Raw genomic sequence first — 13,480 nt, 5'->3', positions numbered from 1 at the left:
AAAAGAAAAAAAGCTCCTAAGTGGTCATGCCAACAACACTAATGGAAGAAATCACTACTTATTCTCAAAAGTATGTGATACTAGCAAAGGCACAAGTTTCCCTTGGACCTGTGGCTAGCGGTGCCCCAAATTAAGCTCCCAGAAAGGAGTCGTGCATTGGTGAGGTCATCAGGAAAACACAACTCGGTTTCCTCATTAGCACTTGCAGATAAAATGCTGACATATCACCTGAGGCTGGTTTGCTGGCTCCACTTTCACATCTCGATCGTCTTCCCACTCACGTTACATGCACTATACATCACCACATGGCCTACACATTGATATCAATTTGGGAGTACATGTCTGGTTTGCAAGCTGTCCTGGCTTCATTTCAACATCATTAGCTTAAAACCACTCTGAAAAATAGGCACTGGTTCAATATGGATATCATACGCATACAGTAAACCGGAGTAGAATTACAGCGAGAGGGCTGGCTTGTTTATGGAAATTTCCTGCAGGTCATCACCAGAGCCTGGAAACACTTAACTTTATACACAGGGCTGCAACCACACTACCTCTTCTGGTAGCACACAATGATACCAGCTACATCTTCCAGGGTGGGATGCTCCTCATCTGTATGCAGCCACTTAAACTAACTTAAAGTAGTCATTGCGGTTCATTCAGTACTCAACCAATGAAAAATCTTACCCAAATAGCCATTTATCCCACCCTAAGGTGTCAGGTCTAACACTGGAAGAAGGAATTACCCTCTGGGGGCATCTTCCATCTCCCAATTTCTCTGTTCACGGACTACAAAGAAAACTCAAATTAGTGAAGACTATACAACTACATTTTATATAGAATCATAGAATCACAGAATGGTTTGTGTTGGAAGGGACCTCCAAAGCTCCCCCAGTGCCACCCCTGCCATGAGCAGGGACATCTTCACCAGCTCAGGTTGCTCAGAGCCCTGTCCAGCCTGGCCTGGGATGTCTCCAGGGATGGTTCATCCACCACCTCACTGGCCAACCTGGGACAGGCTCTCACCACCCTCAGGAGTAACAATTTCTTCCCCACATCTAGACTGAATCTCCCATCCTTTAGTTTAAAACCAGGGTCATCTGAAAGCAACCCCATCTGTTCTGACAGAACACCAGAAAGTTGAGCTTTTTGGAAAACCCTTACTTTTGGGCACGTCCATTGGATTCAGGCTGCCGATGAGGTCTCTGACATACAGCCCGTCCCCGTCCTCCTTGCTCAGCCAGTTGTTGCAGGGGAAGTAAAACCGGAGGTGAGGTCTGTTCATGTCGGTGACGATTACACGGTCGAGGAACCAGCCTGCGTTCAATCCAGTGTTGTCGTGCTCAATCCTAGATGAAGAACAACCCTGGATTTGGTACTTCGATTAAGACTGGCCACTAGCACTGTAATTTTGTGGAATAATTTATATTAGACAAGGATAGAGGAACCATACCAAAAAATGCTTCTACAGACCTGTCTATCTGAAGTGTTTCATAGGACTTCTGGGCTTTTTCAGGGTACTTTTAAAATAACAACCTTCCATATAAATTTGTGGTTAGATATCATAGGTGCATATGTGGGCTTTTGTCTGCAAGGCGACACACACAAACATACACATATCTGCATGCTCATTCAACATATGCATTCATTCACTTCACCCTGTGTAGATGAAACATAAGTGGCTCTCCTCCTGTCCTGTATCCCTTCTGCTTTTTTCTCTTCTTATTCTATTTTACCTATTTCTTCCCATTTTCCCAGCCTGCTTTGTACTACTTACTAATTTTTAATTTTATATAGGTCAGTCAGATGGTGGTTAAACATAATAGTTATCATTTACATTATACTAATTTTGTAAAACTCCATTTACCTCCATCAGGACATAAAAACAGCCCTAAACACCTTCCTCCGTGATTGCATATGACAGAAATACAATTCTTGGTGGGGAGCGTGGATAGCTATAAGTAATACCGCAGGTGATTTCACGCTTCAGTTCAAATCTTAGTCAGTAAACAAGCTTTTACCACCCTTTAACTTCACCTTGATAGGAGCACGTTAGTGAATAATGAATAAAACATGTCAACGCTAAAGCCTCTACAGCCCGTCATTCGATTAGCGCCTTGCAGAGCAAGTAGTGTGGTAGGAACGTTGTGCGGGTACCTTATTTTCTTTATTTGTCCAACGTTATTGGTTTTTACTCTGAACACGTCTGTTTTGCTCCTCTCAAATGCCGTGCTGCTCCTGTAATACACACACACCAAAAGCTATGGTAAGAAAATAACAACCTTGTCAGCAAGCACATGTTGTGGCCTGACAGAGTGCTAGTGTTTAAGGATGAAGAAATGTCATTTCTAGCACTGGGTAGACCTACTTCTTTGTGCCCTCTTTCCCATGACACATTTTGGATGCCCTAAGTACTGACATTTAATGGGCTTTTTTTCCTTTCTGGATCTCTAAGAGTCCTTCCAGAGGGTGAGGTATAAGCTTTGGGGGAAATGCAATGCTGGCCCAAGCAGATGCAAACCTTGGATCACATTCCATATCACCTCCAAGAATAAAACATGACAAATTTTTTTCAAAATCCTCAACTAAAACACCCATAAATGTAAAACCTGGAGCAATCTGTAAGACCTTCCCATCACCAAGTGGCTTTCAGAGGTGTCTAAAAATGATCTTCAGCAAAGACATTTCATGGAAGTGTCAATGAAGCAAAAATGAAGAACTCCAACTTTTTGGTAACACCTTGTCTGTGATTCCTCAACTCTGCTAGCCCACCCATTGGTTGCTAAAACAGAGGTAACAGAAAAAAAAATCAAAATGCAAGAACAGAGGAGGGTGGAAAGTGCTCACTTGGAGTGGTAGAGTCAGATCTTTGTTTTGTCCTTGTATATGAGTGCTTGTTGGCCAGCCAACGTGGAAGACCTTGGTGAATCAAGACACCTGCACATCTACCTCATATGCTGTGTCCTGCTCTTGGAGGTGTCCTCTCTTGCCATCCCAGCCCCCAGTATCAGGTAGACCGGCTCTTGGTGATGCAGCAAAGGTGGTCCATAGCCTGACAGGTTCCCTGCGGAGCTGCAGATCTGCCCAGAGCTCAGCCAGAGATAAAAACATCCAAATGCATAAAAAGTTTCTTTCTGGTCCCATCTTCCAACTTTTGTTAATAACTATTGGAACTCCCTCTGCAGCTTTCTCATGTGATTTGTATCTCATTAGCCTGTAGAACAGGAGCTGAGGGAAGACCTGTCTCTCTGCAACTGCCTGAAAGGAGGTTGGAGGCAGGGCGGTCGGGCTCTGCTCCCAAGGAACAAGTGACAGGATGAGAGGAAACAGCCTCAAGTTGCACCAGGGCAGGTTGAGGTTGGATCTGGGGAACAATTTCTTCCCCAAAGGGCTGTGGGGCATTGGAACAGGCTGCCCAGGGCAGTGGTGGAGTCACCATCCCTGGAGGGGTTGAACGGACACGGAGGTGAGGTTCTCAGGGACATGGGGTAGTGGTGGACTTGACAGTGTTGGGTTAACAGTGGGACTCAATGATCTTAAGAGTCTTTTCCAACCCAAATGATTCCATGATCACGTTATTTTTTCAAAGCAAAATGACTGTAGGACAGGGACCAGTTTGTTTGTTTGTTTATGAAGTGTTAAGTGTGCAGTTTGTATTTCACAGGCACAAGTGGAAGGCAATATACAGTATATAACCCGGGTCAGTGGATGAAGAATTTAATTCCCAGTTCTGCCTGGAGCCTGTGGTGTGATCTTTGACAAGAAATTCTATCCCCTTTGAGCTCATATTTTCCACAAAAACATTATGAATAACACCAAAGCAAAACCCATCCTTTCTATGAAGACATGATGTCTCCCACCTGCCCTCCCTGATGGGCCCAAATTTCACCTGGTCCGCTAAGCATTGATGTTGATGATTCAGCACAGTAAAATCCACAAGTAATATTAAAAATAACAAGAAACCACAGCACTTCAGCAGCATAAAGCCGCAGTGACAAGCAGCTTGTACTCAGAAAGTTAATGAATATTAATAATCTGAGCAAGAGGGTTAAGCTTTTTCAGCTCTCTTTTCCACATCACAGACGGATCCACTCACACCTTGGTTTAAATGTTATTTCATATTGTTCTGGAATTGTACGCACAGCCTCCTCCTCCATCCTGCTGTTCCAGACGTCGCACCAGGACCATCGCTGCTACATACGAAGGCTAAAACAGTTAACCTTGCCATGAAGACAAGAGACAATTAAATCCAGCCCAGCCTCCCCCAGTCTGGCTGTCAGAGAGAAAACAGCCAGCAAGTGCAAGGCAATTAGTTTGTCAGGCTTGAGCGAGCATTGTAATGACAGCGGCTTCTCCATGCATCGGCTCCAGAGATCAATGCACCACTGCAGACTGCTACGGAGAGGGCACAAAAATATTAAGTGAGACTAATTAGCCCAAAGCTTTCAGTGCACTAGTCCCAGTGATTGCTGGTTTACAGCAGTCCTGCCACTGTGCTGGGCTGGTTTTGTTACTGGGATGGTGGGACAGTGGTGGGGAGGAAACCCAGTATTGGAGGAGCACCAGGTGAGCATCCAAAAGTGCCCATCAAGCAGATGCATCTTGAAAGAGCTTGGGGAAGCATTTGGAAAGGTGACTGTTGTCCAAGTGTCAAACTCCTGGGAAGCCTTGCTGTTGAAAAGTAGGAAGAACCTGATGAGTCTCTTCTCTGGAGGTGAATATGCAGCATCCAGTATTTAGGCTAGACATGAGGAAGAAATATTTGACACTGAAGGTGTCAAGTTCTGTCTTAATGAGCTGCGCCTTCAGAGATGGTGAACAGCTCCTTAAACCGAGGGTTCAAATTGGAAAGGCAAATTACAAGCACAACGGGAGTGTGTGGGATGCTGATGAAGAAAGATCTTCACATTGTTTTTGTCCATGAACACCTCTACCAAAACACAGTGTTAGTGGGGGAGGAATGCTGAAGAACCTTTACACGGTTTTGGGCTGCACATCATCAGAGGCAGCACCAAGCATGCAAGGCTAGACATGAGGAATAAATGTGTTACAGTGGGGATGGTGAAACACTGGTACAGGTTGGCCAGAGAGGTGGTGGATGAACCATCCCTGGAGACATCCCAGGCCAGGCTGGATGGGGCTCTGAGCAACCTGAGCTGGTGAAGATGCCCCTGCTCATGGCAGGGGGGGCACTGGGGGAGCTGGGAAGGTCCCTTCCAACCCAAACTATTCTATGATCACAATCACAAAAAAATTGAAAGCTTTAAGGAAAAAATCCAACCCTTCCTTCTAACATTGTTCTAATTTTTCCAATTAAAAGGGAACAGGAAAAGCAGAAGAATACCCCATGGTGGATGGCTATACAGAATTTTATTAAAAAAAAGAAATTACATCTGAGCGATCTCAGAGTCTGATCCAGGCTGGGTCTGGGGTAAGAAATTCATGGCCTGATTACCATAAGGAGCCTGTTACACCAAACAATGCACCATGCTGGCTTGCACAGCTTTGGTGACAAATAATGCAGTGAAAAAAATGAGTTGGAAATTGCAGCACTGAATTTCCAATGTTGAGGTTGACTGGGTTTAGACCCAGGGACCGGGCATGGCTAGCCATAAGCTTAGTCTGAAGATCAACAGAATTTCTCTTGGAGTTTCACTGTTTGGCTGGGATATCAGGCTAGGGCAACTTCATAAACATGTTTTAATCAGGTTTTTTATTTCATGTAGTTAATTTGCTTTAGCAGCTCTATTTTTTATAGTCTGTTGTAGTGTTTTACTGGGCTACTTTGTAAGAAACACCCAAGAAACTTCTTCAAAAATTATTATATGACATTCTCAATTATATTCAGTATCTGAAGCTGTTTTCAGATTGTTTTGGTTGAATGATTACCTGCAGGCTGCACTACTCATGGTACTGCAAATGTATAGTGATTTAGAACAACATGTTCCCTATCTGGGTAAGTGTGCTAAAAAGCAGCACAAGAACTTGTGCAAATTCAAGGATAGTATTTATAAATCCCTGCTTGCCTCTCTTTTGCAGGCTGTTTGCACAGACAACACAGCTGGTACCCTGGGAGTTTCACTACTGCTTGGTATGTTGACAACAAGAAACCCTCAATGATGCAGTTTCAAATGCAAGACTACATAATCACACTTATATATATATATGTATTTAATAAAAGAAAATTAACAAGAGCTAATCTCACCACCTAAATGAAAGTCACATTTGAAATTGAAATTCTGAACATTTGTAGAAAATGGTCTTTACTTCTGATCAGCTAACAGCACCCTTTCCAGAGCTGATCTCTTAGGAACAGAGGAAAAACCTAGGTACTGATCGCAGCGGAGTCATAAAAATAATAACCTTTAGCAGTGACAGAGTAACCTGAACAAATTTATCTTTGTATCACTGCATTAATGATCATTTAAATCGCCTTTCTATTAGGCATTTTATCTGACAATGCTTTGTACACACAGAACCACCTGCAAAAGCACAGTGGATGAAGGGCTGCACAGAAGCACGAAGTGTTACGGCGGATGTCAGTTTGAACAGAATTTTAAAGACGCTTCATTAAATCATCAGAAAGGATCAATTCTTGGTGGCATCTCCCTGTGTCTCTACCTGCAGGTCCCCCTGCTCCTGCCACTGACATTTAGCACCAGCAGGATGGAGTTGGGTACCGGGGATAATTTCAAAAGGTCACACAGCAAAAACCATCCTACCGCCTGTCACCCACTGGGAAAAAGACACCGCCATTTGCATTGCTTGTTGTCTCAAAGGAGGTGAGTTTCTCGTGGAGTAGGGGTGGTTTCGACATATAGAGGTGACAGGGACGTGCACTGGTTTGTCCCTGTTGTTTTACTGGCTTGAAAATCCAGACGGCTTTGCTCATCCTCAGATTATCCAACATACATTATAGGCTGGGCGAATTTGAGTTATCAGGCCTCTGGCTAGGGCAGCAGCTTGCCATAAGATGCAAAAAGCTGTTGGAAAAATGTTTGCAATGTGTTTGCCTCATTCTTCTGTTCCTCCCTACACATCCACTATCAATCACTCCTGGAGAGAGGACACCGACCTGGATGGATTTACAGACAGCAAAAAAAACATATGTTCAAACCATATTTACTCCTAACACAAGCTCCAATAGCAGCATCATTAACTTCCTTCTTGGAGTAACAAATACTCCAGGGACTCTGGTCTGCAAATATTTTGCCAAGACTCTTGTCATGAAGCTGACAACATCCATCAATGAGCAGCTGGAAACAACGCGTGAAGCAGCACATGTCCAGAAATGCTCCAGATGGAAAAGAAACCAGACGAAAAGCACAGTGACCACAAACATCTCTGTACCAAGGACATTATTAACCTGACCAGCAGGAGGAACCCTACTTAAACAAGCACGGAAGAATTACTAAAAGAAAAAAAATGGTCCCACTTGAAAGGATTTAATTGAATGAGATAAATTGCTCGGGAGTGTAGCAGCATGATGACACCCAGGAGGCAAACACCAGCCCAAAACAGCGAGAGCCTGTGTCCAAACTTAACCTGAAACTTTACAAAATGCAGTAGGGCAAATAAAAAAAGCCTCTGTCTTATCCATAAGCATCTACAGTATAGATTTTATAGCCTTAATGGTACACATTGAATATATGCTCTTTCACTTTGTGCTGCGTGGAGCAGTAGTATCTTAATACCACTTTTCCATCTTTGGTGGTATGATTTGCATAAAGAATACTGTGGCATTCAATTTAGATAATCTTAGCTATGCTTTATGTCTTTGTTACGAGCAATTCGGTTGCTATTTTCTGGAGAAACTGTGCAAAGCGTGCTCAGCATTTCCCAGTACTAAATGACATTTTGAATTTCATCCACTTCGCCAAATTTGGGGGCAAATTTTACTTTGCCAAAAACTTCTACCCTATTCCCATGGAGAAATATTTTTGAAGATTTTAATGAGAATGAGCTCAGATATTTTTAAGCTAAGAGTAGTGATCTGGGGGTTAGAGACAGGATTTTGAGCAAGGCAGAAATGTTGACTTTATTCCAAGAAGGCACCCTATAGTCACCCCATGGGAAAACTGGCCAGATTTTACAGTCCCCAGCAGGGACCTGGTCTAGGAGCTAAATTCCCTTAAAATTCCATATGTTTTTAGTAAAGTCCTGTTTCTCCCTCTGAGGCTTGACCTTCCCTGTAGCTAGCACCACCAGCTGCTATGTGCATAGCTGCAGGTGGATTATAATTCGTATGTACACCAGTTCTACCAGCTTTTATATTTAGGTTGCCCAACACTGCTGGCTGATGATCCTCTCAGGTGGTTTTGTTCCTGAAATGCCAGACAGAGTCTCGTCAATATGCCTGAGCAAGAGAGAGAAGAAATTTCCCTTCCCGAATATAGACTCCGAATTGAGCTGTCACTTGTCACCGCACGAGGTTGTTAAGTCTTCAGAGTGCGGCCTATTTGCTGCAGGTTTGTACAGGCACAAATCAGACTACGGTTAGATACATAAGCAGCTTTAACACAGGAAATATCTTGTGTCATTAAAGGGAAACTATTGCAACTTATTTCTCAAGAAGTGCTTTAGCAGCGGTGTGAGGAGCCTTCCTCCACTGCACCTGGGGTTTGTTTGCTTCTTAGCCTCAACAGCCCCTTCTATACCAATTTTATAACACCTCCTAACTTATTATATTAACTATTCAGAGTGGATAAGCTTGCTTCTACATATTTTATTTATTCCAGTGCAGTCGAACAACCAAATCAGATCTTTGGCAACTCAGTATGGCTGAGCTGTAGTAAAGCTACAAACGTCAACATCCTCTAAAGACCATCACTTATGTACTCTGCAATTTATCTATTTTTGCTGGCATTAGGAACAGGAACAGCTCTGTCTGGTGACCCAAGATGGCTGATTAAAGGTATTCAGCATACAAAATTTAAAAAAAACCCAAATAATAATAATAATTCAATGCATGGTCCTCAAATTCAGTGAAATGCCAGCTGTCACTTAGCAATTACTTCATCTTTCTTTCAGATTGCCATAGTTGCTAAATCTTTTCTGTCTCTTCTTTTTTTTTTTTCAAGAAAAGTCTCCCTGTGATTATTTATTGCAGTTGTCACAAGCTAGACCAGGTAAGCCTGACACAGAAAAGTGGATTTAATTACACTAACAATGAATAAATATATTTGAAACTAAACACTGTAAATGAGCTGCCGGCCGCGTTCCCGGTTGAGTTTTACAATCGATTCTATCCTACTTCAGCCCCAGCACATTGGAAAGCACATGAGCAGTAAAAAACATGACACTGTGGGGGATCAGCACTGTTTGGTATGTGTTGGACCATAGATAAGCAGCTTCTGCCTGTGGAAAAGGTCTTGGTGACTACCAAGATACCATCCAGCAACGTCTGGGTGCCCACCCATGATGGAGCTCATGGAAAGAAACTTGTTGTGGTCTGGCTTTTGTCTTCTGGCTGAGCTGTATCTGGTGCAGGATGGCAGGTGGGGACCCAGAGAACTTTCTGAGCTGGGTTTTGAAGTGAGATTTTGTAAAGAGCAGCCTATGCTGAGCAATGTTTTTCCAGGACCCATTCACCACCTCTGGCACCAATGGCGAGGTGTCACTATCCCCCCAAACTGGCAGAAAATGACTGCAAAGGAGGACTTATTCCAGTACCTTCCAGACCCAAACACTACTGGCCTAAATAAATGCATCCTTTGGCGACAGAGTTTGGGTGCTGCCACTTCCAGAACTGATGTTCGTCCTGACAAGTCATGATGAAGATTTGTGTCTGTTTTTCACAGTTACCTTATTGTTGGCCAATGTTAAAAACACATGATATTTCATCAGCTTGCCATGTCTTCTCTTTACCATGCATGACAAAAAGATCTGAAATGTCATGTATTTCACTACCAGCACACAATCACAAAAGAAATAAGAAACAGTTATTCTAACCAGAAGCTGAAATAGTAGTAACATCTTTAGGCAACGCATGATATTTTAGTTTTCTGTCATACACGGGGAAATATAAACACCTATAAAATGTCATGCATTTGCAGTCATAAGTGAACTCATGTAAACATTTTGTTGAAAGATGCATGAGATTCCATCCTTTTGCCATATTCATAGAGCTGCATAATAAATTTGGGGCCAAACTGACTATTTCATGTTTTGTTTCGTATTTAGAAGAGAAGACTATCAATTAAGCACATCTGCAGACACTCCTACACTTGGACCAGTTTTTCTCTCGCAGTTCCTCGATGAAGCACTCTAAGTTGCCAGGCTTTGCTTAGAGATGCAGAAATTTTGCTGATATTTGGGAAACCCCCAGTGGAAAGGTGTAGTTGCAGGTCTAGCGGTTACCTCCTACGGGACTGGTTTTAAAAGCCCTGAACTGCAGAACATTGTCTTCCTGTACCTTTCATCCTTGCTCACCAGCTCCTCAGCCATCTGCTTTCTGCAGCAACAGGGACCAAGCCCAAAGAGCTAACCCAGGTCTGAACAAGCTCAGGCTGCTGCTGCTGCAACCTAAAAGCATCCCTCTGTGTCACTTCTTTCTTTCTTTAAAACAAAAGTAGTGAGTGCAGGAGGTGAGTTTAAGGTCACAACTGATTTAAAAAATCTATTTTGGAGATCTCTTGTTTTCTTCTCTAAAGGATATAGAGTTGTGGGTTTTTTTGGTTTTGTTTGTTTGTTTGTTTTCTAGAAGGTAATATTTGGATTCTTTCCATCCCTGGAGACATCCCAGGCCAGGCTGGATGGGGCTCTGAGCAACCTGAGCTGGTGAAGATGTCCCTGCTCATGGCAGGGGTGGCACTGAGGGAGCTGGGAAAGTCCCTTCCAAGCCAAAATATTCTGTGATGCTACGATTCTATGATAAAGCCCTTTCACAAGAAATGGCACTTTATGTAAATTCTGACCACAAGGAAACTCCTTGGAAAGCAGATGTTGCTTTGATGGCTTTGCCAAATACTACAAGGCAGATTTGGGTGCTTGAAGCTCTTTCCACAGCAGAGCTGCTGCTACTCCCAGACCTGATACTGACCTACTGTGGAACTATGCCATCTTCTACCTGCTTGCCTCCATTTTCTTCTTTGTTAAATCAAGAGAAATGGTATTCAGCTTTATAACTTCATTGGGATGTCTGGATGGAAGTCACGGAACAGAGACAAATCTTTTTGTGCACATATATCATAAATAATCATCAACTTCTCCCTGGTGTTTCTAGAGATGCTGGGATAATGATACTCCTTTGCTTAGCTCTGATTTCTGAATTTCGAATATGGCAAACAGGGCTGAAATTTCATGTATTTTCTTTACCATTCCCATATCATTTTCTTTACAGACTCTCATTTGAGTTGCTTCACTGGGAAGAGAAGCTCTTTTGAGGGTAAAATTTAAAATAGCTGCAGGTACCTCTTGTCGGTGCTGTAGAAATGGAGAAAATGTGAAGTTACCGTGTGACAATTAGCTCAAGATTAAGAATTTCTGAAACACATTTTCAAGAAAACCAAAACAATAAGAATATCGAAAAACAGAGACACACAGCCTCTGCTAGACCCTGTGGAGAAGGGATTTATGCTTTATCTTAGTGTCATTGTCTTGCTAAGGGAAAATTAGTACATGCAGAGCTGGGTCTTTGTTATAAGTCACCTTGCTTTCATGTGAGCTGAGCACCTGCTTGCCCTGATGCCCACCTTTTCCTTTTTTTTTTTTTTTAGGTAAAAAACCCCCTCATAGTAGGTCTTAAGAATGAAAGTCTCATAGTAGGTTCTTAAATTAAAAGTTATGGTTTTCCTAAATGCAACCTAGAGATGAAAATTGAGAAGTTTCATCCTGAGGGTGGCATTGGCATCAGAAAGGCAGAACAGTGCAACCACAACGGTGTGCAACCACAACGGTGTGCAACCACTACAACGTACAACAAAGCACACACCAGAGAGAATGAAAAAAGCCTAAATTAAAAAACAGCTTAAAATCTTCCATTTTTGCTTGCCTCAGGTTTCCTATGGCTGGGTGTGGGTGGTTACCAATCAACAACTTTACTTCAAACCCACTGAGTTAGTCTTCAGAAACACTCAAGGACACTTATCTCTGCACCTGACTTGCATGGAGACCTCAGTGGGATTTAGGCACGCAAACACAACCCATCATGCCCACCCCAACAAGCAATGAATATTCTCGGCTCCTAAATTGGGATCTCCTAATTTAAGCTTTAAGAAACGCAAGTATCCCCAGCACCTTGCAAATGCGAGTCTTGTATAAAGTGGATCTGCACACACATTTACACCTACAGAAAGGAATGTAGGTTTGCAGGGGATTTGTTAAGAATTATGCAATGGGAAAAATTCAGATTTCCCTGGTGATCTTGAAATACCTTTTAGATTTATTCCCTTCACGTCCATTAGTACAATATTGTGTTTCATCAAAACGCAATAAAAGTTACTGAGGAACAGGCTTCAAGGATACAGATTTCCTTCCAGATACTCACTTGCTTGTGAGATGAGTCTTGGGAGTGATCCCATGCTCTCCAAAGAGTGTAACAAAGACATTGGCATCAGTTCCTGCTCCTCGGACATCTCCTGTCACTGTCACCACCTCATAAACTGTGGAAAGAAAAAAGAAAGATCAGGACAACAGGAGAAATCCATCATCTTATACATTATATATTCAAGTCACCCCCAAACCTGAGCTGAAATATGGACCCTGGAGATGGATCAATGCACCCACCGCCAAACCCAACCTGTCTCTTTGGAGGATCAACACAACTGGTGAAAATCATTACATCAAACTAAAACTTCTGGAGACGCTTTACATGGGCAGAAAGGGATGGAATTAGGATGGGTTTTGCTGAAAATAAAGGACTTCTCTGCGAACACATCACCTTCCCTACCGTAATACTTGTGTGTGTATTACATATAACAGATGAATTTATGTGAAGTGTTAGAGTGAAGCTGTTGAGCCGTTTTTCATTTATGCGCATTGGCGCAATGCACTCTTTCTTGTTTGCTTTGATAATACATTTGTATGAAGCTGAGAAATCACTACAGCCAGAAACTTTGCATTTCAGTTGTTCTAGAGATTTTACTAGAGACCAAATGGTAAATCATGATGAGAATAAGGTAGGAAAATGCTTAAATTAGAGTCTCAAACCTCTATCAATTTATCTTACCAAGCAGTAGATTGAGTGGTTACTTTATTATCACACATCAATATCTTCTTGGGAGAGACACAAGTTAAAAAGTGCCTTTTATTCAAGTGAAGAAAGGCATGAAAAGGTCCAATGGCTAGAAGGTACAGCTAGATAAATTCAAATTACGGTCAGACACAGATTTCTTAAGCAAGATGATGAGTGAAGTTAGAACAAGACTTAAGGCTTGAAAATAAATTGCCTTTCTGAAGGACATGTCTTTGTTGGTTCAGTACAGAAGGAACTGAAAGAAATTATAAAACTTTGCCTACGGCAACACTGAGCATCCTGATG

The 13,480-nt window shown here is 42.4% G+C and overlaps 1 protein-coding gene across 1 annotated transcript in view; it reads right to left on the bottom strand.

The window, feature by feature from the left end:
* Nucleotides 1–13,480, bottom strand: part of LOXHD1 (lipoxygenase homology PLAT domains 1) — a 154,533-nt gene that overhangs the window by 125,315 nt on the left and 15,738 nt on the right. Inside the window, exons 2-4 of the mRNA XM_005500411.4 lie at nt 12,488–12,602; nt 2,158–2,238; nt 1,165–1,349 (exon numbers count right to left, since the gene is read on the bottom strand). Coding sequence (XP_005500468.2) covers nt 1,165–1,349; nt 2,158–2,238; nt 12,488–12,602 — 381 coding nt within the window. The remainder of the gene's footprint in view (nt 1–1,164; nt 1,350–2,157; nt 2,239–12,487; nt 12,603–13,480) is intronic.

Source organism: Columba livia, chromosome Z (assembly GCF_036013475.1).
Source record: "Columba livia isolate bColLiv1 breed racing homer chromosome Z, bColLiv1.pat.W.v2, whole genome shotgun sequence".
NCBI lineage: Eukaryota > Metazoa > Chordata > Aves > Columbiformes > Columbidae > Columba > Columba livia.
This window is presented reverse-complemented; position numbering and strand designations above follow the sequence as displayed.